Source organism: Rhipicephalus microplus, chromosome 3 (genome assembly GCF_043290135.1).
Source record: "Rhipicephalus microplus isolate Deutch F79 chromosome 3, USDA_Rmic, whole genome shotgun sequence".
NCBI lineage: Eukaryota > Metazoa > Arthropoda > Arachnida > Ixodida > Ixodidae > Rhipicephalus > Rhipicephalus microplus.
Genome location: NC_134702.1, coordinates 139,707,325 through 139,729,523, shown reverse-complemented (window position 1 = coordinate 139,729,523; position 22,199 = coordinate 139,707,325). Strand labels below are relative to the sequence as shown.

Sequence of the window (22,199 nt, the reverse complement as noted above, 5' to 3'; positions counted from 1 at the left end):
CCTCTCTGGTCACCGGCATATATTGCTTCGCAGAAAGAGCAGGTGAGCCCAAAACATTTCACTGCTCAGTCGCACATGTCAAGAGTTGAATTACAAGAAAGCACAAAACTACAGTGCAGCACAAAACACAATATTGTCAAAGCATGCAGCACAAATATTGCTCAAAAAAACATATCGTATCGAAGTTTTCTTCAAGTGATTTTGGTGTTTACAGACAACGTAGAATGCCCAGCTCCAAGAATAATGCATGCAATGGCCAGCACCAAGAATTGACGCTGGTGAAATACTGTGCAGTCTGACAAAAGATTAGGCATACCAGTTTCAGAAATGTGCAGTTTTACCAAGTTGAAACGCTCTTCAGTGATTGAGCACTAAAAAGAAAAAAAAAATTGTAGAAAGCCTAGTGAAGTAGGCTGATATGCTCTGAACTAAATTCAGCATTCTCTAGAACAAAATAATTGTAAATTAGGCACTTTTGCTGCTGTTTCTCGCTAGGAGACACTCAAAACTACTACCATATGACAAAGCCTTACTGCTACTTAAAAACATACAAAACAGTTTAATGACATCACTTAGCAGATACCATTTTTCATTGCTCCAAGAGATGAGTTGAGTGAGTAGAGTTGGAGCGTTCATGCGCAATCACTTCAATACTTTGATGTGTTTGTCTCTCTATAATTCTGTGCTGTGTGACTATATATGAACCTCATCAAGCACCACAAAAATGAAGCCAGCGGCGTTATACTACGAATAAATAAATAGACACAAAGAACTTTTAATCAAGTGCTAAAGGGAAATATCTTTGGAAAATACTCGGACCTGCTTCTTTTTATTAGCAAAGTCACAACTTGAAACTTCCGTTCAGATTTCTAGAGGACATTACCCTAATAGATAAAACTGTAACATAACTTACATGATCACTATTATGTGGAGAAATGCAGGTATCACAATCAAATTTTTTTCTTTCTTTTCTTTTCCTTCCCTCCTCCTCCTCCTTGGGCCTTTCAGTCCTTAATCCTCATCCCATATACATACAAGGCATATACATACAAGGCACTATGTAGGTGCCTTGTACGTATATGCGGAGAGAATTATCTGTTTTTCATTAAAGAGCTTTCTCTCTCTCTCTCTGGCATGATGTATAATCACCAGCAAACTTTTCGTCTCTTACTAGTATAAAGTTATTAATAACCATAATACGTACACACAAGAATCAGTATCTCTTTCACCGTCATCTTTGTTGTGACGAGAGGCCAGATCTTGAAACTGCTAGCAGTATGGAAGCCATTTCAAGCTGTAATGCCACATAAAACACACAAGACCACACTATTTTGTATTCTGTGATATGCAACACAGCAAAGTGAACATTCTAAACCAAGAGCCACAAATGAGCTGCGGCTTAACACTTGGTGCGCACATAACGACAATTCGATACACCTAGTCTGGTGTCCAGATATATAGTATAAAAGTTCTCCATAAAAACAATAACCGTCAGTACAAAGGTGCCCCCATGGATGAAGTTGGTCTAGGCTTGATGATGCGCCACGCTGAATGAGTTCAAAACATTACGAGCTGGTCATGTAGGGATACTTAATGTCGGTCAGTGGAACCTTGGTTTCCTTGATGGTTTGCGCCGAGCTGAACCTAAGCAAGTAGTGAGGACCCCCAGCCTTGTCATTGGTGCCTGCAGAAAACACAAAAATAAAAGTATTACAGTAGTTGTTGCCTGTTGCATGACACAACTTTTCTACATGAGCATGGGAGAAGCAAGAAAAGGAGCTGTTCCCACTCCCCCTAATCATATGACGGTGCAAAGTATGTTTTCACACATTTACCCAGCCAGACCATTAGAAACATTGTTTAAAGGAGCCTTGCAACACTTCTTAAGTAGCCATGGAATGACTTAACTAAAGGGGCTCACTGTCTCAGAAATCAATAGCTGCAAAAATTTTTGGAATCCATCATGCGAGTGCAGTTGCAGAAATAAGTTGCACGCTGTAACTGATATCTCTCTTCTCTCGTCCTGGCGAAGGCACTGGAAGCTAAGTAGAAAGGGATGATGGCACAGGGGAAGAAAGGTACGACACGTGTGCCTCACGACTTTGGGCACTTTTTTTTTTATCGTAAAATGCGCGACTGCATGATCGCGCACATGCGTGAGAGAACACGTAGCGGCTCCCCGCAGTGTGCTGTAGGAACTACAGAGCCCGCCATGCTCAAATGAGCCAATGGCGTGAAACTTGAATAAATGACACAGTGATTTTGAGCTTACAGCATCGTTTGTCTATAGCAAAGGAAGCCACTTTTGGCTGACTTTGACAACTTATTATGAATTCCAGGCCGTGTGCTACCAAGCAATGTTTGGCTCGCATGTTCTTGGGAGCCTACCAAATGTACTACCGAATGGCAGCATTTTCTGGTGCAGGGCTCTTTTAAGAGCAGGTCTATACGACTATGCAAGTTTTTGACGTAATAACAGTCGAGGGCACCAAACGTTGCATTCAAAGGATATTTTGAAAGCTACGGAACAAAGTCAGGCTGCATCAGGAAGCATGTCATCGCTTCATTTTTGTTCTGGCATGCATTGTGAAGCACGTTTTCCTTTGGTGTGAGCCAATAAAACAAGGGGCGGCGTGCTGAGGCGATACACTCAGCTACCCCGAATGGGCAACCCTACACAAGTTCACGAGCACGCTCGGAGGAGGTGAAAAAATTTTAAATGAAAACCAGAAGGTGTGTGCACAGTGGGCTTTTTACAGAACCTCAAGAGACAACCAAAACGTGCTTCCTTCGGTAATGAAAAAAGAAACCTGAAAGGTAAAGTACTTTTCTTTAGCATGGCCAGCATTTTACTGCATAACAGGGAGCTGTAATTTATGTGGAGACACATCATGAGAGTTATTGTTGGATATGTTCTGCACCATTCTTTGCACTGCCTACACTGCACTGCCTACACTGCACTGCCTGTTTTGCACTGCCTACATGTTTTTCGTGAGAAATTTATACACAGTGCTTGTGCTGGTGCTTGCGTGTTTTGAAAGTCATCTAAGCGTGCCTAGTTCTTTCACATCTCAAACTGTTGGTGCGAATAGAATAGCACGCAGTGATCGCATTTTGGTGGATGACTGTTCTCATCTCCATAATCCTACACATTCGTGAGACTGTAGCCAAATGAGGAAAAAGATTAGGAGGTGGACCAAAGGCCATTTACTAGGAGATGAGCGAAACATGCTTTCATACGTGCAAAGTGTTCAGCTGTCTACGAGTCACACTGGTCTAGCAGCAGGCGCATAGCCAGAAATTTTTGTTCGGGGATGGGGGAGGGCCTTTTTTTCATTTTGGAAGAGGCACCCTCGTGAAATGGTCATGCTCATTTTTCCCTCTATATGCTATGGCGGAAAAAAATTGGCGGGGGAGGGGGGGCGTGCCAGGTGGTCGCACGGGCCCGGTGTACCACTTCCTGGCTACGTCCCTGTCTGGCAGTATGCCCAACATGCCAAAGCAGTAGACGAGGAAGTTCATGACTTGGTGTTTTGTACACTTGAAGATGCTTTCAGTGGTACAAAACTTGCGGCTGTCTGAAAGCCACGTTGGTCTGGAAGAATGCCCAAGATGCCAAAAGAGTAGACCAAGAAGGTCATGACTCGGAGTCTTTCATAGTTCTTCATTCGTACCAGTTGCGACATTGCATTCCGAAACCTGGACATGCCCCTGGCCAATTGTGCTGAGGCCTGTAGATTGTCGGACCATCTGTGGGGGGGGGGGGGGAGGGGGGGCAGCGTACAAAACACCAAGAGGCACACGTAGGAAGTGCCGCCTCATTGTGAACTTCTCTCAAGCTGCTCAACGCCTCACGCAGTGCTGGCATCATCACCAGCGTTTGTAAGTTACAGTCAGCAGACCCCAAGATAATGGCCAATGGCGTGTCCGGATATCGATACATGGATCCTGTGGGGAGTTTTGCAACTCTGCTCTGAATGACACATCCAGTAATAAGTTCATAGAAGTGAAAGTATTGCAAAGATGTCCACCTCAAAATGTCACCCCAGCTGCCATAGCAAACACTCTTGTTAATTCAGAAGTTGCTCAGGCAATGACAAGAACCTGATGATACTGCGAGCGCTCAAAAAAATGCCTTCTGTTGAGTGGGCATGACAAAATGCAATACAGTGAAACCTCGTTAAACCGTAGTTGGCCGGAGCTCGGAAAAAGTACGTCCTAAACGGTAGTACTGCTTAACCGAAATAGCGTCAGGTCGCTCACTTACCTGTCAAAAAAAGAAACCTTCAGGGAGTGCGATGAAAGAACAAAAAACGTGCAGTAATTTATTAACTTCGGTTGACAAAGTCTGTAATCTTCACTTGACGACGCGGCGGCGCCTTAAACTCACTTATGCTGTGAGCCAGCTTTTCCGCCAGCCCCCTCTTCTCGGCAGATACCCGCATGACACTGACGCAATTCGCAGCTTCGGCCACTGTCGGACCTGGATCACTCGTGTTGACGCTTTCCATGTCGCCCTCATCACTATCATTTGGCGACACTTCGACAACCGAGGCAACAATGGCTTCGTTGGACATGTCCGGAGATGTCTGCACATCGCTGTCTGCGTCTCTGAAGTCGGGGAAAGAAATGTCTTCCCTAACGCCCTGCCGCTCCAGCACTTCAGCTAGCAGAGTTTTGCAAGCTTCTTCTACGATGTCCTAAGTCTGGTCGATGGTGTCACTGGCGTCATCTGCGTCGCCCGCACACACACTGAAACCAGCACGCTTGAAGCAATTTTGAACTGTCGTTGCATCAACCTGCCGCCACGAGTATTTGAGCAGGTGAATTGTGCCAATCAGTCGATGGAGAATAATTTGCCACATTCAATGGCGAGAAGAAATCTGCGCAGCAGATTCTTCTTGTAGAGTTGTTTTACAGCTCGAATGATGTTTTGGTCCAAGGGCTGGGCAATCGCTGTTGTGTTTGGTGGCAGAAACGCCAACTTCACAGCCGTCAGGTTGTCCAGGGCGGCGTGCGCCGAAGCGTAGCCTAAAATAATAACAACTCTTCTGTTCTTAGCCGCAAAACGACAATCGACGAGGCACACGTACTCCTCAAAGAGTTTTGCCGTGATCGAAGCTTTGGTGTTGCTGCGATAGATGACCCCTGATGGCAACCGGGAGCCTTTGAAACATCTAGGCTTCGCCGACTTTCCAATCACGAGGAGCGGAGTTTTGTCGGTTCCAGTCATGTTTACGCAAAACGCCACTGATATTCTCTTTTGCATGCTTGCTGCCGGTGCAGGTCTCCCCTTTGAACGCGAGCGTTTTGTCTGATCCATATTAAAGATGTCATCAGGTGCGTAGTCTTCCAAGATGTTCTTCAGCTGACCACTTTGCCACTGCTCCGCGCCATCCACGTCAGCAGCAGCACCTTCTCCCGAAACAGTCCTCGTGGTAATGCCGTGCCTCGCTTTAAATCTGGCCAGCCAGCCATTGCTGCACACGACGTTGTCATGGTTGAGTGGTTGAGCTGCGAGGCAAAAACCAGGGCCTTCTCCACGAGCAGGGGTCCGCTGATAGGCAGATTTTTTGACCGTGCAGCTTTTAGCCACTTCACCAGCGCCTCCTCTACATCCGAAAATGCCGAACCGCGTAGACGGCACCTTTTCACAGTTGCAGCAGCAATGCCGAGCAACTTCTCTCTGGAATTCCAAATTCCACACACCGTGGTTAACGGCAGATCCTTTTCACGTGCCTTTTCCCGTGCCAGTGCCGTTTTTTTCGTGCCACTTTCAATAGCACGAATTATGTTCAATTTCTCCTCTATTTTCAGCACTCGATGCTTTTGTCCCAGCTTCGGCATGACGCAAGTACGAAGCAGCACAAGCACACATACACAACACGTGAAAAAAGACGCGAGAGCTGTACTGCACGGATCAACAAGATAACACCTATGCACGGCGCCAAAGGAACAAAGAAAGCAAACCAAGCGCACAGCATGTTTGCGTGCTTGTGCAAAGCGCCATCGCATGGATAACACCAGAAGCCTAGCCAGCCGAGTGCTTCTTGTTGCAGAAAAATCCAAGAGATGGCGCTCACCAACACAGCCACCATCATCATTAACACAAACAAGCGAGGCGTGTTTCGATCTCTGGGGCTTGCTGTTTTGTCGGGACGCCCAGTAGGGGACGACATGCCGCGGCGAGTGTGCAACGAAAATTGGAAAAACTACTTATTAACCGATACATACGCGATAAGCTGGTACGGCTTATGCGGATACAAAATGCATTATGTTCAATGGCCGCCGAGTCGGGGATTTGACCTCACTACTTTTAAAACGAAACTACTGTTTACGCGGGTACAGTTTAACGAGGTTTCACTGCAACACACCACGCTTCTTACCAAGTGAAAGCGTTGTAATAGAATTGTGTCCCCTGCACCACTTCTATTTAAACATTACAGTCGAGTCTAATTAAGTGGAACCTGAAAGAACCAAGAAAATGTGGTCTGTTCAACAGGAGCTACATTTACTGAGAGGTGAACATGAATGAAGAATTCAAGTAAGTAACCAATCATGCTAGAGGAAGTTGTATTTAAGGAACAGTCCCGTTTACTGAGTCTACTGTATCTTTTCGTTTCCCTACCCGTACACGTTTTTCTTTTACAGTAGAGTAAAAAACAAGTCAGCAAGGTTCTACTGCACTTCTCGTGGCAGTGCCAGCAGTCTGCATCACACGCACAAAACATCATTTTTTCTGCATGTCACAATTCTCTAGCCCACCACTGTCGATCATGAACTGCAGCAGCTTGTGTGTCAAGGTGGAGTGTTGTCACGCTTGTTTATCAGCATGACAGCAGACATAGACGTGACATAACACCAGTCATATTGAATGTTTGCAGTCACTGTAAATTGCATTAAGATAACTTCCAGAATTATGCCTAAGCACACTCAAGACTTTGGAGCCTTAAGTGCAGTATATTAATGCTCCCATCATGCCCCTGCATGCCAATGCCTTCTAAAACATTTGTTTACCAGCCGCAGATCCATCCAGACTGTTTTGAAAAAAGGCCTTGTTTTGAGTTAACAGAACGACACTCCTAACTCATTTCAACTATGTTTGAAAAAAAATAATATAACTCCAAAGTACAACAATGTCACTGTGGTTTTCTAGTTGAAAGCCCAGTCTCCAGAAATAATTTCCCTGCATTAGGCACTACATGCTAGCGATTGTGTTGAATTAGAAAGTTGGACCCTTGCTTGTTGTTAGACTTACCGGAAATACGAGCTCCTCCAAATGGTTGTTGTCCGACAACAGCTCCAGTCGACTTATCGTTGACGTAAAAGTTGCCACCTGTCATCTTGAGGTACTCGCACGCTGACTTCAGAAACTTTCTGCATGCAAAAATAAAGTACAAAGTAGCGCTCAGCACTCAAATGAACAAGCATTATAAAAACTTGAAAACTGTTCACGGGCACACACGAATATTGAACTGGCTCGCTTTCTATGCATTTTGTTCGAGCGTGATTGCACAGCACAAAAGACAAAAGCGGGATAACATATGAGCATCTGTCTGATATGCAACAGTGACAAAAAAATTATTGCGCAAATAACCGATGACTAAAGTCACAAAGCTGTATAGGTTACTACCACAGGCAATGACATTATGAAATTCAGAATGGTGTTCATGTTTTACATGCGAGGTTACTTTTCCGTTCGCAATGAGCATTGAGGGCTGACCAGCATACAACATAAAATAAAGCCGAGGTAGCAGAGGCTCACATATCTAAAGCTTGATAACAGATGAGCTACAGTTATAATTTTGACCAGCTGCATTTTGTATCCTTCATAACATGGCATGGATCATCTCTGTATGTACAATATAAATAATGCCTTCACCTTTCTTCTGCACAGGCGGATCAATTCCCCGCAGAAGCTACAAAATGTGCGAAGTGTGCACGAGAGAATAAGGACAAGCCATGCAAGTTTTACCCTTTGCGAGAAGCTACGGTACGATAGCTTAATATTTAAATATAAAAGATTTATCAACAGAGACTAAATGTTAATCTGCCTGTCGGAGTAAAACTACTAAGGCTGAACTGTAAACAAGGTGCAAAAAATATTGCAGCCTTTCGAGCAATATGAGCTGCACAAAAAACTTGCACTCTTGCCTGAGAAATGCCCTGTACAGAAGAAATATACACTCTAAAAACAATTCGCCCTCTTAATGGAGTATTCTTGTGCCACATTCTAAAGTGATCTGGCTTATTTGCACTTCTGCTTTCGAAAACTTTGTATGAGCCATTTTTTATTTAGCTGTGCCATGAAATGCTTGATTAATTATTTTGGAAAGTAGTGTACACTATGCATGAAGCCTGCTGTACTTACCTGCACAATAAAAGCACTGCTGAATGCTAGCAGCCAACTATAAAAATGATGTAATAATGCAATGAAATTAGGATTGACGATAGTGTACATTATTAAGTAATTACTCTCGTAACAACCAGCTCAGTCAGGTGCATTACTAGTGTCATTATGATGTTGTTTGTTATGCTGATATCAAACATTAAGTTTTAAGCTATATGTTTTAGTTCTTGAGTAACAACACTTGACCAACCCACACTTCAAAAAGAATAAATCATTCCAACATGAGTTCATGAAGATTTATGCATAAGCATATTGATTGATCGATTGATTGATATGTGGGTTTTAACGTCCCAAAACCACCATATGATTATGAGAAGCGCCGTAGTGGAGGGCTCTGGAAATTTTGACCACCTGGTGTTCTTTAACGTGCACCCAAATCTGAGCACACGGGCCTACAATATTTCCGCCTCCATCGTAAATGCAGCCGCCACAGCCGAGATTCGATCCCGCGACCTGCGAGTCAGCAGCCGAGTACCTTAGCCACTAGACCACCGCGGAGGGGCATGAATAAGCATATTCACAAAGGCCTATTCTGTGCTGCAAATCTATTGGTTTATTTTTCAAATTCTTAAATAAGCTAACAAAACAGTCCATACTAACAACTTTTACAAGAATCAAGTATATAATTAGAATGGTGATCCTGGAACGTTGATGAGTGCTGCATGGCACTCAACGTTCCAGTATCTGAGAAGAAGAGAAAGGAACAGTTTTATTTTTGCATTTAATTGACAAAGGAATGCAAAACAGCAACTGCGCCAAAAATCGAAAGCTAGATAAGTGCAGTTCGAAGTTAAACAAACAGAAAACAGAAGGCAGCTTCTTTTAATTTTTATTGAAAAAGTGCGGCACTGTGGTCAGCTTCAGCTCCCATCTCTCCTCTTTATTATAATGCCAAGATGGCAACACTTAGCCAAGGCAAGGCGGCGAGATTGGCCCTTTCTGAAGCCTGTTTTGTTTCATAGTTTTCGAAAATCACACCTTAGTAACGGGTTTTTTTTTCTCAACTTATACAGCATATTTGGTCTTAATACTTCACAACTATGTATAAATATCTTGAGGATTCTAAACAACAAATAAATAAAAATAAACTGAGAAATAAGACATTTTGATCAAGTTTACCATTTCCATTGTCATGTCCCCTTTAAGAAATATCCCCTGCAAATTTTCTTTCTTCCCATGTTTTCTATAAAACTCTGCAACAGCACTCTGGTATCCCAGTGACTGATTCTAGTATAGAAGTGGTGGCAAATGATTCTAGTATAGAAGTGGTGGTAAATGTCGGGAAAAGCCCCAAAAATGAGACCATCGTTACAACCGTCACCATAGAACATACGAACTATGTCACTCACTCGTCCCTCGCAAAGACTGATGCCGTGAGGCCGAAGGGGGCTGTGTCACGCGCCAGGGCAAGGCATTTGTCAACCTCGCTGTCTGGGTAGACGTATGCTGTGTACACCGGCCCAAAGATCTCCTCCTTCATGATCCTGTCGTGAGGGTCAGAAGTCTCCAAGATGGTTGGTTGCACAAAGAAGCCCTGGCTGCAAACAGCAGAAAAAAAAAAAAATACAGCACACATCACACACGTGGTGACAGCAAAAAATGCACAATCATAATTGCATACTCATCCTCTGTCTATATCAAGCAGCTGTAACACCCAATCACTGGAGTTCGTTGGCTTCACACATTTCATTCTTGAGTGCTACTTTGGCCTTTTACTGTTTCACATGTGTGTGCATGAGATGAATTGTTGTGTACAGTCATACTGGACGAACTTGTTACACACTCAGGATGGCAGCAAAGTGCCTAGCAACACTCATCTCAGTAACATGTTTTCAATTAAACATGCTCATGATGACATTTTACAACTTCCTAATGTATAATGAGAATGAACAAATGGGCCTAGTGAGCAGGACTTTAAGAAAAACTACAGAAGAGGCGCGTAACATGGAGGTGTTACAAACCTATCGTCGGAATCACCACCAGCAAGAACCTTCAGGTTGGAGCTGTTCTTGGCATGCTGCAAGTAACCAGTTATCTTGGAAAAGGCTGCCCTGTCGATGACTGCCGAGGTGAAGGTGTCGAACTCCAGAGGCGAGCCCAGTTTCAGGCTCTTCTGAGCTTCCACCAATTGCTCCTTGAGCTGCAGAGGCAAAGTTTAAAGACTTAAAAATAAATTGTGGATCTCTAGCAGCTTAAAATTTCACGCTTTCGTTTCAGAAAAAAAAAAAAAAGGCAGAGATCGGGCACACCCTGGGCACTAAAGACAGCAAGGTTTTCCTGTCTCCTAAACCTCATCTGCCTGACGACATCATCGCATTCTTTGACCATTTAGTCCCATGTCGCTTCATCTTCTGTTACCTTTGCTTTATCAACTTAAAATCAATTTCTTTTTGTTTAAATCCATTCCATCTACACGCCAACATTTTCAAATACCAGTTTTCCCCCACCCGAATAAATATTGGAATTTTTTACTTGCCGAAGTTTGTTCATTGACAATTTTCTCGATTTTTTTAACACAGTTACAGATGTATAGTTTCTTTACATGTTCTGGTCTTGTTGTTTCTACATAGCTGTTCTTAATGTTCCAACCTCTCCTCGTTACATATTTCTGTATATTTAACATGTACACCTTCGCCTGCTATAGCCCTGACTGGCTGTGCAGCATGTATAAGCAAGATAAAATAGTAAAATTCAACAGCAACTCTTAACAGAGTAATTGTCATGCAACAACACCTAAGCACTTCATGTTCACCTGTGTTGCCAACTTCTTGCAGGGCAAGTGCATCAGCATTCAATTTGGGCTAATGCCTTTGTGCATGAGTAGCATACAGTATGCCATTTAATCAATCTCTGCTTTTCCTTACCCTTTTACCCTTCTGGGTAGCAAACCAGTGTGACATGGTTGATTTCCCTGCCATTTCTTTTCATTTCTCTCTCTTCATTGGCGAGGCCACAGCGCTGGTAGTGGTATATTTTCGCTAGCAGCCTTTAAACAGCCCACAAGTAGACAAAACCGTGTATACATGTGTATGAGCCACCTCCCTACAATGGCCACACCCCAAATTATGAGCCAAAATTAGAAAAATAAAATAAAGGTTAAGCTGATTTTTTTCATTTCTGTCTCTTCATTGACGAGGGCACAGCGCTGGTAGTGGTATATTTTCACTAGCAGCCTTCAAACAGCCCACAAGTAGACAAAACCGTGTATACATGCGTATGAGCCACCTCTGTACAATGGCCACACCCCCAAATTATAAGCCAAAATTAGAAAAATAAAATAAAGGTTAAGCTGCCACATGTGCAAATTTGTGCACCAGGACAAACTAAGGTGCCCAAATTGCTAATAAATAGCACAAGTGGCTTTTTCTCCGCTAACCTTATTTCAATATTACTCAGGGATCACGAGAAAACGCGGCCGTAACCACATCATTGAACCATGTGAATGGCTCAAAAGACCTCTGGGAAGGTGCCCATGAGACGAACTCTTCAAGTAAGAGCAAAAGCGAAAATAATGACAAACACCCGTAAATAAAGTGTGCGAACACTTAGCACTGTTTCTATCATTGCAGAGTCTCGAAAAAATGCAATGCTACACAACTGTTAACACTTTTGCCATGAGGACACAGAAACAGTTTAACAACAACAAAGTGGAATGTTATATGAAGCTATCTAACAGGTAACTGCTTTATAGCATGGTACCTGGCACAACTCGACAAGACACTAGCATAAAGAAACATACCTGCTGCAACAAGCGAACTGACTTTTCCAATTTATATAGCTGCTTTATAGCATGGTACCTGGCACAACTCGACAAAACACTAGCATAAAGACACATACCTGCTGCAACGAGCGAACTGACTTTTCCAATTTATATAGCTTCAACGCAAGCACTATGATAAGTGCCCAACATGTACAAAGGTTTAGGGTATACCTTTGTACATGCACAATATGTCCAAACAAATACCCTATGAATATGCAGCACAGACGACCGTGGGTGACCGAGCCAAGCCCATCAAACTGTACAATGAAGACAGGCGGCTCATTCGGTATGTTGAAGCCACATTCACTGGCAGTGCTTACATGCTTTCACTTGCCTACAGGACATACTAAGCAATGGGCAATGTTAACGACTTCATATAGAACATGATGGCTACGGCAAACAATGCGCCGAGAGTGTCCGTACACATAACTGCTCTCATAATAAAAGCCTCGTTGAGGTACAACTTGCCTTGGGCCACAGGCTGCTGGGAACATACAACCTCTCCACAGCTGAACACTTCTGGCCACTGTACTCGAAACCAGATCGCGTCGTCTGTGCAACCACGGTGGAAAGGTCGGCGGAGGGATGCACAAAGTGGAAGTTCTTGCCACCACACTCTGCAAAAAAAAAAAAAAAAAACAATGTAGGCACAGGCTGTGAAGCATGCAAAACACTGACCGCTCATTACCTACACACAGGCAAGAACAAAGGTTGTTTACTTGACACCAATGAATTGTATGAATTTACGGCCTCAAATATTGGGATTACCATAATTACTCGAATCTGACGCGCACCTTTTTTCCGGTTAAGCGAGTTCATAAATCGCATGCGCGCTTGAATCGAGTACGAAAAAAAAAAAAATGAATACCGTCATTCTATTGCCATCAACATTTCCAAAATGGCCGCCCCCTTCGTGCACCGGTCATAGAGATGCGTCGGCAAGGCACGTCGGCCATTTCTGCCTATGTGTTTCCCATGTGCGGCACTTCGTACGTGTGCTGAGGAGTTCGTCATCTTGTAGTGCATTAGCATCGACGGCATGGAAGGGCCGACTCCAAAAACACGAGTGCACCGCGATGCCGCTTTTAAAAGAAAAGTCATTGCGTGTGCAGAAACGGATGGAAATCGGACCGCAGCACGGCCGTTCGGAGTTCCCGAAACGTGCATGCGAGACTGGAGGAAACAAAAGCAGAAGATTGTCGACAGAAAAGATTGACGCAAAGGCTTCAGTGAACCACAGCAGGGTCGGTTTCCGCAAATTAAAGAGCTGCTCGCCGAGTACGTGCATGAGCAGCGAGCGGCACAGTGGCCCGTGACGACAGAACTGCTCCAAGTGCGGGCTATGCAATTAGCCTTGGAAAATGGCTAATGCGGAGCCAGTTTAAAGGGAGCAAGTGCTGGCTAACTAACTTTATGAAGAGGAAAGGCTTTGCCCTCCGAAGGTGAACGGGCATCTGCGAAAAGTTTTGTGGAGAAGTGCGATGAAAAGCTGCACAGTTTTCAGAGGTTCATCCTAAACTTATGGCACAACAACGGCTACCTGCTTGGGCAAATAGGGAATGCCGATTAGACGCCTGTTTACTTCGACATGCCTGGCACCACAACCTTCGAGAAGAAGAGGGCGAAGCAAGTTCGCGTGCTGACATCGGTCCACGGTAAAACGACAGTGACAGCAATGCTCTGTTACACGTCAATGTGGGCACAGGCTTCCCCCGTACCTCATATTTAGATGGAAGACTCTCCCGAAAGGAGTCCTTTTTTCGAGTGGTGTGATCGTGCGGGCCAGCGAGAAAAATGGGTGCGCGTTGCAATTGATGTCTCACTTTTTTTTTTTTTCGTCGTGGAAATTGGGTGTGCGTTACAATCAAGGGCGCGGTAGAATCAAGTAAATACGGTATAAGAAAAAGGAGCGAATCATCAATGTTAGCATTTTCAAAGGAAAAGCCAACATGGTGCCTCATCCAATTGCCTAAGACAGCTCAAAGACATATGCCATCCGATTCTCTTTCTTTTTTGTTGACGCATTAATACTTTATACCTACACCCCTCCTTACCTGAGAGGTTTTTTTTTTTTTTTTTTTTTTTTTTTTTTTTTTTTTTGCCGAATATGGTTTTTCACTTCCTCTAAGATCGGAGGCCTGGCAATCTTCCCGCATGTCATTTCCTGTGCTACCTCAACAATTGACCCATGTATGACCAAGCGACAACGATACGAGATGACGTCATCATGTGACGTCCTGTTATAAGATGTCACGATGACTTCATAGTTACATCATGATGACGTCACCAATTTCGGCAATCTGCGACATCATAGTGATGTCACAAGATGGTGGCATCAAATGACGACATTGTTCTGCATCACTCCTGTTGACGCCGGCAACACGAGACGCCGATGGTCAATTTTCCCATTTTATGAGGCATCTAAGGCTTTCACCTTAATACCCTGCGTATTTAATAATATGTCACACAAGTTTTTTTTTTCTGTCTTTATCTCCTCCAAGTCAACCCTTGTGTTACGTTTCAAGTTTGGCATAGCTAACAAATCATTTTAAGAGGGGTCACTACTACTTGATTTTTTTTTTATGTTCTTGATCTATTTTGTTCAACTTGGTGAGTTTTTCCATATTACAGCACAGATTTAAAGTATGCAATCATTTGCCTTGTACAACATGCAGTTTTAAAATATAAAACATCTTGAGTGCCTCATTACGATTTGAATTTTTTTTTCTAATTTAAGAGTGCCAAAAAGTAAACCAGCATGTCAGAATAATCTGGAATGAGAAGTGTACGTAATAAAAGAAGAATAGACGTATCATGCCCATTTGAACAAAAAGTTTGGGTATGGTAAATATTTTTGAAAATGGAATCCCAGTTTGACATCAGCTCCCATTCAACAAACCATAACTTCTGTATGGCATTCAAAGAGATTTCCTGTAACACTTGAATGATAAAAAAACATTGTATGCCACTAAACTGTACAGAACCTTAATGACTGCAATCATCTGAAACAATAAAGAAACAGAAAGCACTGGCCTTTGCTAAATCACTGGTAAATGTAGACTAAATGAAAAAAGAATGGCAGGTGGTTTTCAAATAATTTCGGTAAATGGTCATACCTATTTAGTAGTAACATATAATGCACATTTATAGCATTAACTAAAATGCCGAGGACACGAGCTCACCTCCTACTAGCCTTGGAAAGTTTGTGTATATGTCCAAGTTCTGGGACACCTGCTTCCATATTGTCCGGAATGTCCTGCAAATGAGTGAGAAAAAAAGATTCACCTACAATCACAATACTGCCTAGTGCAAATTTTCAGTGCAGCTTCTTGTTGGGACAATGCTAGCTGTGTTTGAATTTTTCAGTTCTTCGTCATAGCAGCAGTGTAACATTACTACATATTGCAAAAAGAAACTGCCAGACCTCGAGTGCTACACACACTACTGTGCGCATTGCAGGCGTCGCGAACCAAGAGAGGCACCTGCAGCCGTGTTACGACAAACGAAGATAGTTGCAATGCCCGTACCAGCCCTCCATGCAGACAAGCTACGATTGAGGTGTCAAACACGTGAAGAAGGTGAGGAAATAGGCCAATGGCTCGTTATATCGACAGACTCCGCATTTACTCTCTTTGATTCTTGTTCGCAGTCTTTGATACTCGTTTGTTATGTCGGTTCCACTGACCTTGCCAACGCCGAAGTTACTCGATGTGGGAACGGATGCTTAAGAGCGGGTTCCCTACAAACATGCTTGCGACATTATCAATCAGATGAGAAAAATGTAGAAAGTGAACTGCGCTATTGTGACAAAGTTGTTTCATTTTGTAGCAGCATACAGTAACACCTCGTTATCTCAAACTCGCATATCTCGAGAAATCGGCTAAGTGAAAATTTTTCGTGGCACTGAACATTTTTTTTATACGTCTCATGTATATTTTTCCCATTTACCTCGAAGTATTTTTGGGTCAGATTGCAAGTAACTCGAGATCTTGACTGGAAGTGGAATGCGAATTTTACCGCTGGATCATTTCACAAAATTCCCGCGATGCTGCCCTCCTGAAGTCCATCAATATTGTTTTTCTATTAGCTGTGCCTGCCACTACGTTGACGCTTTCCGCAAACGTGAAGTCTCAGCCCAGCGACATATAAACTTTGTCAAGCAACCCTGTGGCACGTCATGTGACACATACCCTGAGCACAGAAACCCGTTGCCCATGCTTGGCGTAGTTCGTCTTTTTCGCTTTGTGCACTGCATATAATTTTCCCTGAAGTGTGATTTCCGTTTATCTGCGCAGACCGAGCTGTACATATTTTTCGCTGACTGTGAGGAGCAGCAACTTAGCATGAGCGCGGCAAGCCTGGCGTCAAAGCAGTGCAAGTCGCTAACACTAGAAAAAAATGTTAGCCTAATTAAGGAAGTAGAGAAAGGAGGCCAAAACGAAATAAAGCAAGGTGGAGTAATTCGCCATCTCTTTGACTGTGCTTTTGACGGTGCTGAAAAACAAACAAAAGGTGCTGGATGGAAGTCAACAGAAGATGTGAGGAACTTTGTCAAGAGGTCATCAAGCTTACAGGTAACGGTACCGCCATAAATGACGTGACTTTTCTGGGGTACGCACTGTGTGAGCAGGATAGGGCAGTGACCGAAGAAATAACGGACGCTGAAATCAATCAAACGCCCATGAACGTAGAGGACGGCGGAGACAACGGCAATGATGAACCACCTGGAGAGGTGCCGACATCTTCTGAGTCAAGAAATTCGCGGCACTTGCTTCGAACTAACGTCGATTGCAGTGGCGGGAAAGATTGACTAGGACGCCTTCCTAGGTCCGAGTACAATCGCAAAGCAGATGAGCATTAGGCAGTTCTTCTCGCTTAATAAAATGGCAGCTAAAGCCTCGTGTTTGTTAGTTTTTTTCCTTCAAAATCTGCACGAGAAGAAAGATTAGAAACTGCCGCTGAAGAGCCGGTAAGTAGTAGCAATTTTCCTGAAAAGCACTCATTTTGTCCAGTGATTAGCAAAACTTTGCTTATTTTGAAAGTCCGTTTATCTCATAATTTTCTCTGGTTTTTATGACTTCAAGTTAACAAGGTATTACTGTATGCCATTTCTATAATGTGCAGCAAAAACACGTTAATGCAAAAAAAACAGAGATAGAAAAAAAAGCAAGCATGCACACAGAGGCATTTATGCAATGAGAAAAATTTTCAGCTCTGATTTCAATGCTGAGGAGACAAAAACGAACAAATAGTAGCTTTGAAGACACACAGTACATTGCCGTAAACAACAAAAATCAAACACTTCAATGTGCTCAATAAGCAGTGAGGATGTTTAAGTAGTGGAACATTGTTGATAGGTTTTTCAGCAGACCAGGTAGGAAAAATGTAACATTGGAGAAAATGCAAGAGTGAGGAGAGCTAAAAAGATGACTGAGAGTACAGGCACTTTGGCTACAAGCAATTTATTTTGGCAAAGTGAGGCTATGGCTTAATATATTCTAACATGGTTGACTACCACTTCTTTCGCTCGCTGGTAAGCACCACGTGTTTCTCAATAATCTGGAAGGCCGCATTGCTTTAAGCGTCGCTTTGCTGCACGACGTACACCTGCGAAAGTAGTCTAGGGCCGCGACGGCTTCTCCAAAGTTGAGATCGGCCAACTCCGTGGCCAACTCTTCAGAATCATGTTTCTCTTGCTCGTTGTCGTCATCGATGTCCCCGTCTTCAGTGGCAATAGATTTTGCAACAATCTTTGCGATTGTATGGCACTCCGACATGACGACAGCAGCATCAACATTGTACCTTGTACCATTGTACCATCAACATTGTACCTTGTACCAACATTGTACCTATTGTAACATTGACGACAGCCGTCGTACATTGTACCTGTGGCACCCAGCGCATTCATTGCCTCATTGAGCTCTTGCTCACAAGGAGTTGCTTCCGATTGTTGAGGTTTGATGACAGGCTCCCCTTCCCTGTCCATACGGAACCGACACCTCGCGAAACAGTGTTGCACAGTTGACGTGCTCACTGTACACCCTGTTTATACGACTCAATGTACGGATATTGTCCCATCGAGACGAAGCTGTTGAGCGTTGACAGTGGCAGTCCAAGGTCTTTGGCGATGTCGATCTTTTTCTCGGTGGCTGCTTGTCGATTGCTTTAGGTACATCCAGCTTTTCTTCAAGAAAAGTGCTTTCCGCTTACGCGACGCCATTAAGGCTTGACAGTTCAACGTCTGTTACCTTTGACAAGTTCAGCGGTAACAAACTAAGCGAAACAACAGCGACTAAAGACAAGTCACAATGTGCGACGTGCGGCGGTGGGACTGTCAAGCACTTCCGAAATTGCGTAGTGAAACTTCCATTGTAAGCACTGTGATGATGATGGTAGCACTTTTTGTCAATAGCCATCTAACGGTGGCCTCATCATCTCGCCTGGGGCTTCTTGCTGCCTGTTCCACAGCCAAGCCAGGTCAAGACAGTCAAATGTCAAATCAAAATGGTGGTTCCCAGGCGGGTTCAGCGGACTAGGTTGCGAAGCATCATGCAGGCACATTCTCACAGTTGCAACGTAACAGCGGGGTTCGCAATACATGGTATTCTATGAGAGCTGTGGCGGGACCGATGAAAGACAACATAACAGTCAAATGTCAAATCAAAATGGTGGTTCCCAGGCGGGTTCAGCGGACTAGGTTGCGAAGCATCATGCAGGCACATTCTCACAGTTGCAACGTAACAGCGGGGTTCGCAATACATGGTATTCTATGAGAGCTGTGGCGGGACCGATGAAAGACAACATAACAGTCGAGAAAATGCAGCAGTGAGGAACGTAACAGCACAGTTCCACTGTGGCAGCAAGCACAGTTTCTCAATTAGCATAGTTTTGGCAGATGCCTTTTTGGCCTGACTGTATTACGTTATATTCCTGTCGGATTCTTTTCATTACAAAGCGTTTTATCGAAAGCTTTGTGTACCATGATAGATCAACCAGACTAATCTTTTCCCGTGTTTAATGATTCTTCGCAAGTCTTTCTTACTTCATTACCAAGCATTTTATGAAAAGCTTTGTGTATCGTGACAGATCAACCAAACTAATTCTTTCCAGCCTTTAATCATTCTTCGCAAGTCATTCTTAGTTCTTTAAATTAGCCATAGTCTTTTGTTTCTTCTCAGACTCTGAAGAATGTCGCAGCGTCGTCAAAATGCAGTTTTTGCCCCGTTTTCTTTGTCACCTCGATATTTCTCATGAAACAAACTGCCAGGCCTGCGCTGAACGCACAGCACTGTCATAGCACAGCGAAAACGCCAAGAGCAGCCCTTAAGAGCCCTTTTTTTTAACACTCTCTAGGTAGCTGCTGCAAGCATACTTGCAGGGTACCCACTACGCCATTGGTAATCATTGTGTAACAGGCAGGCATTCACTATGTCATCCTTCATCATTCTTTGGAGAAGCGTGGTATCTGTTAAACACTTGCAACGAATTTCATGCAAATTTTATGTTTCATGCAGTGGCTGCCGATGATGAAGAATCAGGCTTGAAGTGGGTATGCGCCACAGTTAAAAGGTGATGAAGAAGAAGCTTGTGTAATGGGTTGGAGCATTGGACAATCCACTGTTAGGCATTTTGCATTGTGTGACACCTGGTTGTTTCTTTGATGTTCTAAAATGCTTTATTATTCATAATAATGCGATTCCTTTCCCGACATCAAGCCTGCCTAAGGCAAGTTTGCGAAAAAGTACCAGGCAGTGGCGTGGCTCAGCGGTATATTACTGGGCTTGCACGCAGTGGACCTGGGTTCGAATCCCACTATGTCCTTCGTGTTTTTATTTTGAGTTTTTTTTTTTCTTATTTCGTGTGATAGCAGTTACGGACACCGGCGGCGGACAACTAGGGTGCCGCATGACCTGTGTTGTGATCTTATAACAGCTTTTGCTGTAAAATTAATGTTCCTTTGATTAATTGGTTGATTAATAGAAGTCGGTCGAGATTACATGAATACTCACGCCACCATACACTCTTAACCAGCTGCACATTTTCACATACATTCAATAATGCACAACAAAGCATGCGCCACGCGTCCAACACTGCGATTGAACATACATTCTTAACACCAAATTAGTGGCAACATTTACTAAGCCTTCAATACAGAAAAGTATGTCATAGTTCTCAGTCATGCATTCTATATTGGCTCGTTGTATTTTGATAACCGACTTCTACGTTGTTTTTCAATACATCCCGAGCATTTTGCACTGGCACTTGCCCATGTGCTTTTTCGAGAGATGAGACAAGTGTAATGCTTCCAGGCGCGTGCTTGCACACAAACAGTACTGCTGTGTGTGACTCTTCACGAATACTAATATAAGAACTTGGTGAATATCATTAAACATCCTTTTAACAAAAAAAAATTAACAGCAACTTTCTTACAGATTGAGGTTTTTTTTATCGACATGCAACCAGAGAAATTACTTGCACGAACTAAGAGGGTATGCCTCACATTCCATATAAGTATCTCAAAAAAAAAATAACTATTGCATAAAATTTAAAAGTAATTTAATTGGTTGAAATCAGTAAATTAAGTAAAATTTTAAAAATTACAGCATATCCGTAGAGTGAATGACTATTGGTGGGGCGAAGCGCTCGTCAGTCCGTCTGTGCTTACATCGCCCATTCGTTCTTGAATCCGTCCGTCTATGCGTCCGTCTGTGTGTCCGTCCACTGTGTGACCGTCGGTGCGTCCTTCCATGCATCTGTCCATTCTTCCGTCTGTCCATGCGTCCACCCCTCTGTCTGTCTATGCGTCCGTCAGTTTTTCTGGCTATCTGTATGTTCATCTGTCCGTCTGTATATCTAGTGAACACTCCAAGTACAGCGATCTCACATCTTTTCATCATGTATACATCATATACAAGTGCCGCCATCCAGCGAACATTCTAAGGACCGCTTTTTCGTGTATGTGCCACCGGTGGCTACATACACCATCGGAGGAAGGACAGACCCACACCCTAAGGAGCTTGGCCCTTAAAAAATTACTCAACAGTGTCCTTACAGCACAGTGCACCACGTGTACTGTGGTGTAATCTTTTTTGTACTTTTAACTGCTTTTCCTGGAAGTAGACTGCTCTAAAAAATTTCAGGCTTTATTAAACAAGATGATTGAAACTCCAGAGGCATGACGATAGTTATAGCGCGAGAACAAAACGACGACAAGGAGACAAGAAAAACACGAAGGACAAAAGCGTCTCTGTGTCATCATTCCGTTCTCACGCTATAACTATCGTCATGCCATACCAACTAGCCCAAGCTGCCACTCCCCAAAGGCATGTTATGATTGAAGCAGTGTGTTACAAAAGAAGGAAGAAACATGTTCGGCCTATACACCAGTTTCCAACTGCAGTTGATGACAAAGCACTTACGCGACGCTGCCCGTGAAGTTGACACAGGCAAGGTGTGGGGATGCCGACGTGACGTCTCCGAAGGCACGCCCCTCGGAGGGCAGGAAGTTTATGACTCCAGGTGGGAAGCCAGCCTCTTCAAAGATTTTGAAGATGAAGTAGTTTGAGAGGACAGCTGCGTCCGAGGGCTTCCATAGAACAACGTTGCCCTGGGGATTGCAAAAGCAAACATAAAAAGTTGATAAGATTGCTACATGCTGTTCTCCGAGGGGATAAAAACACAAAGAAGAAGTAGTAGTGGGAAAAGCATGCTTCCAGGGCCGATTTCATAAATGAAATGCCAACATATGATCCCAGAGCCTACATGCTGCATCGTGTAACAGCACCACAAACAGCCGAATCAGAAATGGTGGCCCAATGAAGGAGCCAAATGGGTTCAAAATGTAGGGCTGATAAATTTACTTATGTGAATGGAGTCCTAACATAGAACTAAGTCCTAGATAGAACTAGTGTTTCAGTGCCCCATTAAAAGATGTAGAGGTAAAAACTCCATTATAGTTGATTGGGCGAGTTGGTGATACACAACTTCGTGCAAAGGACGTTAAGCCTAGGCCCAAAATTCGTCCTCGTG

At 43.6% G+C, this 22,199-nt stretch overlaps 1 protein-coding gene across 1 annotated transcript in view; it reads right to left on the bottom strand.

The window, feature by feature from the left end:
- Positions 1-1,320: 1,320 nt before the first annotated feature.
- LOC119170777 (delta-1-Pyrroline-5-carboxylate dehydrogenase 1) overlaps positions 1,321-22,199 on the bottom strand; it is a 36,677-nt gene continuing 15,798 nt past the window's right edge. Inside the window, exons 8-14 of the mRNA XM_037422038.2 lie at positions 21,590-21,777; positions 15,353-15,426; positions 12,639-12,787; positions 10,372-10,550; positions 9,760-9,948; positions 7,259-7,377; positions 1,321-1,684 (exon numbers count right to left, since the gene is read on the bottom strand). Coding sequence (XP_037277935.1) covers positions 1,566-1,684; positions 7,259-7,377; positions 9,760-9,948; positions 10,372-10,550; positions 12,639-12,787; positions 15,353-15,426; positions 21,590-21,777 — 1,017 coding nt within the window. The 3' untranslated portion in view covers positions 1,321-1,565. The remainder of the gene's footprint in view (positions 1,685-7,258; positions 7,378-9,759; positions 9,949-10,371; positions 10,551-12,638; positions 12,788-15,352; positions 15,427-21,589; positions 21,778-22,199) is intronic.